Here is a 4,354-nt window from a genome sequence, read left to right as displayed (position 1 = left end):
ATTTTTTTAAATAATAAATATTATTAAATTTTATAAATGGGTCTCAGATTAGCGACCAAAGTTGGTCTCTATCTACTTCCCCTTTCGTGAGAGACCAACTTTGGTCCCTAATTTTGAATTACATTTATTTATATTTTATGATTTTTTTAAATAATAATATAATTATTAAAATTTTATTAGTGGGTCCCACTTTAGCGACCAAAGTTGGTCGCTAATTTTAGTATTTCTTTGACCAATATAGCGACCAACGTTGGTCGCTTTTCTTGACAGACCAATTTTGGTCGCCAACTTTTGGTCGCTTTTTTCCGGATTTTTAGCAGTGATCTTAGCCACGTGTCATGCATAAAATAGCTGACTTTGGTCTTTCAAAAATTAAATGCCCCAAGAACTGCCTTGCTCTGCTGCTTATATATATAGAAAGATCATAGCCAACCTCATGACTCCAATTTGAGCTTTTTTCCTTCATAAAAAACACAAAGATATACTATACATATAGAGAGAGAAAGCTAAAGATTTAGAGAGAGAGAGAGGATCTAGTTCTCTAGTAACACAAAAAGCAGAATGTCAAGAAAGTTGAATTTGGCTATGTTAGTAGTAGCAGCTGCTTTGTTCAATATTTCAATGGCACAAAATACTTATGTAGTAGGTGATGCCTTGGGTTGGACTGTACCTCCTGGCGGAGCCACCGCTTATTCCACCTGGGCTGCCCCGAAAATCTTCTCGGTCGGCGACACTCTTGGTAATGCTCAAAATAGTAATAGTGTCACATAAAACGATTTTTTTTGTTGTTGAAAAATGATTTGAAATATTCTCAGCTTACGAAATATTTTAATTTTATCATTAGTTATACTTTGGATCCATTCACACTTTACTGTTAGTAAATTGTCTGTACTTTGCCCTTGACCCTAATAATAGCCCGTTTGTCCAAACTACAAAAATTAGCTTATCTTGAGAAATATTTTTTTCAATAGTACTTTTCAGTTTGTGTTTGGCTAATTAATTTGAAAAGCACTTCTGGGCAGAAATTAGTGTTTGACCAAGCTTTTAAAAACTGGTTCTAAGTGTATTTTTCTCAAAAGTGTTTTTCAAAAGAGTACTTTTAGAGATAAGCTACTTTTTTCTGCTTCTCCAAAACTGTTTCTGCTTTTGCTCAAAAGCACTTTTTCCCTTCAAAAGCTTGACCAAACACCTTAATTTTAGAAAAAAGTACTTTTGACACACACACATACAAAAAAAAAAGAAAACTTTTTGCCTCAAAAGAAGCTTGGCCAACCAGGCTATAATACTCCATAGTCAAAAGCAAATAGATAAATTTGGGTAGTTTCCTGAAATATTTGGACATGTAGAATTCGTCCATTTCATGCTGGAACTCCATCAAGCTCAAGGTTAAGCATGAGATAATTTGCTGACAACAAGAGTATGAATAACCCAAAAACACAACGAAGGATAAAAATAAGACGCTTCGTATACTAAAAAGTGTGAATTTGGATATTTTCCTTTTTTTAGTAATAATTATATTATTAATGTAATTCTTGTTTTTAAACAGCTTTTAACTTTGTGACTGGAGCACACAATGTTGCCGAAGTATCCAAGGCCGATTTTGATTCATGTAACAACGCAAGTCCAATTTCCATATCAACTAATGGACCAACAAACATTGTATTAAACTCTGGTGGAACACACTATTACGTTTGTACATTTGCAGGGCATTGTGACCTAGGCATGAAATTGGTTATAACTGTCTCTGTTGCCTCCACCTCTCTTGCTCCTCGGCTTGTACCTGCCGCACCCACTACTCCACCAACAACCACCCCAATATCTGCTCCGACCACGCCTACGCGCACTATTCCACCAAGAGCCGCACCTACTACTCCACCAATAGCTACACCGATATCTGTTCCTGCCACATTCGCTACTCCACCACGAGCCACGCCGACTACTCCACCAAGAGCCACATCCACTACTCCACCAACATCTACCCTAGTATTTGCTCCAACCAATCCCATTACTCCACCGAGAGCCACGCCAATATCTGCTCCAGCCAACCCTACTACCCCACTGATAGCCACCCCGAAATCTGCTCCTGCCAGGCCCACAAGTTCACCAAGAGCTAAGCGTACTACTCCACCAATAGCTACCCCAATATCTACTCCAGCCAACCCTACTACTCCACTAACAGCCACCCCGGTATCCGCTCCTGTCACCCCTGCTATTCCACCAAGAGGCATGTCTACTACTCCACCAAGAGCCGCACCTGTATCTCCTCCTGTCAACCCCACTACTCCACCAACATCCACCCCAGTATCTACTCCAGCCACCCCTACTAAGCCACCAAGAACGACCCCAATATCTGCTCCTGCCACCCCGGCTACTCCACCAAGAGCCAAGCGTACTATTCCACCAACAACCACTCCAATATCAGCTCCTGTCGCACCAACTATTTCGCCAAGAGGCACGTCTACTACTCTACCAAAAGTCGTACCAGTATCTGCTCCTGTCAACCCCACTACTCCACCAACATCCACCCCTACTAAACAACCAAGAGCCAACCCAATATCTGCTCCTGCCACCCCAGCTACTCCACCAAGAGCCAGGCGCTCTATTCCACCAACAACCACTCCAGTATCTGCTCCTGCCAACCCTACTATTCCACCAACAGCTACCCCAGTATCCGCTACTGTCACCCCCACTACTCCACCAAGAGTCGCACCAGTATCTGCTCCGACCACCCCTACTAAGCCACCAAGAGCCACCCCAATATCTTCTACTGCCACCCCAGCTACTCCACCAAGAGCCAAGCGTACTATTCCTCCAACAACCACTCCAGTATCTGCTCCTGCAAACCCTACTACTGCAACAACAACCACCCCAATATCTGCTCCTTCACCAGTGGCAACTCTAGCACCTGTACCTACACCATCTAGGAGTCCTTCTGCCCCAACACCTTTATCCATTATTAACTCACCATCTCCCGCTGCGATTCCATCGACGCCATTGGCCGATTCTCCAGTTACGCCTCTGCCTTCCCCTAGTGTCATTCCACCATCTAGTATCCCCTCTGCCCCTACACCTCCATCTTCTGCCATGCCGTCTATGCCATCGATCGAGTCTCCGGTTATACCTCCGCCTCCACCAAATGCTGCTGCACCATCTTTGGCTCTTGCAACATTGCCAGTCACTTTCTTGGCCATGGCTTTAGCTAACTTGTTGAAGTAGATAATAGTATTAAAATGTTATTGTATATGATTCTTTTTTTTTATCTTAGATTTTCTATATAGTTTCAGACTTTTTTGTACCAATAAAGCTGAATTTTCGGAATTTCAGCTGGAAATTCATGTGTTATTATGATTATAATAAAATTCCAATTTCTAATTGCCAGCATCTTAGTTATGCCATGGACTTGCGATGAAGGAAAATGGTGGGAAATAATACATTCATCCACGTCGTGATGCAACCATTTTTCGTGCAAAAATAGTTGCTTAATTTCATTATATATATATATATATATATATGGAAAATTGCCAGCAGAAGGAAATAATGTTGTTACATGAAACAAAATTGAAAAGGTAAAGCACAGAAGGAGCAAAAAGCTATTCTTTTATCCTTCATAATTACTTTTCATACTTCATACAAAATGGTGTGACAAATTTAGGGGGGAAAAAACTCTATATAACAAGAATTCATCCGTTCTTTTAGTACTCCTTATGTCTCATTTTATGTGACACTTTTCTTTTGTAATATTTTTTTATTTAATCTCATAATTCTAATTTTACCTTTAATGCTAAGACTTGTTGAAATCTCACGCGATATAACATTCATCTTATTATAAGGAGAGAGAAAATAAAAGGATATTTCAACTCTCACCACTACTTATTTAAAAGGATATTTTTTGTATTCTAATATATGTTTGTCTTACATATTAAAAATCTTCTTTAAAATTTTTAAACTCCATGTCCAATCAAATATTCTCACATAATATGAGATGGAATGAGCAATTATTATGACACAAATATGTGGGAGAAATGCTCAGATCATATTGTCAAGATCAATCACAATTTCTTCTGACTAAAGTTGTTTGTAATTGTTATATCATCATTCATGGCAAAAGTTAGACTTTAAAGTATGAATTTATATTTATTTAGTACGTTGATGTTCACTAGGTGTTAGCTTTGATTACATTGGTATAAATAAGATAAATACAAGATTACGGTCTTAATCTCTCAGTTATATATGGTAAATTATAATTACGTAGGAAATGATCATATCATAATGTCAAAATCAAAATCTCAGTTTCTTGTGATCAAATTTGTGATTGAGATACCATTGTTCAAGGTAAAATAACAATCCCTTAAAG

At 38.8% G+C, this 4,354-nt stretch overlaps 1 protein-coding gene across 1 annotated transcript; it reads right to left on the bottom strand.

Annotated features, from left to right (window-relative positions):
* Positions 1-1,685: 1,685 nt before the first annotated feature.
* LOC109240699 (uncharacterized PE-PGRS family protein PE_PGRS54-like) lies at positions 1,686-3,191 on the bottom strand. Its single transcript, XM_019407367.1, has one exon. The coding sequence runs from the start codon at positions 3,189-3,191 to the stop codon at positions 1,686-1,688; it is 1,506 nt and encodes a 501-aa protein (XP_019262912.1).
* Between the last annotated feature and the right edge of the window lie 1,163 nt (positions 3,192-4,354).

Source organism: Nicotiana attenuata, unplaced genomic scaffold, assembly GCF_001879085.1.
Source record: "Nicotiana attenuata strain UT unplaced genomic scaffold, NIATTr2, whole genome shotgun sequence".
Taxonomy (NCBI): Eukaryota; Viridiplantae; Streptophyta; class Magnoliopsida; order Solanales; family Solanaceae; genus Nicotiana; species Nicotiana attenuata.
Note: the sequence above shows the minus strand (reverse complement) of the source record. Positions and strands in the feature narration are given on the sequence as shown.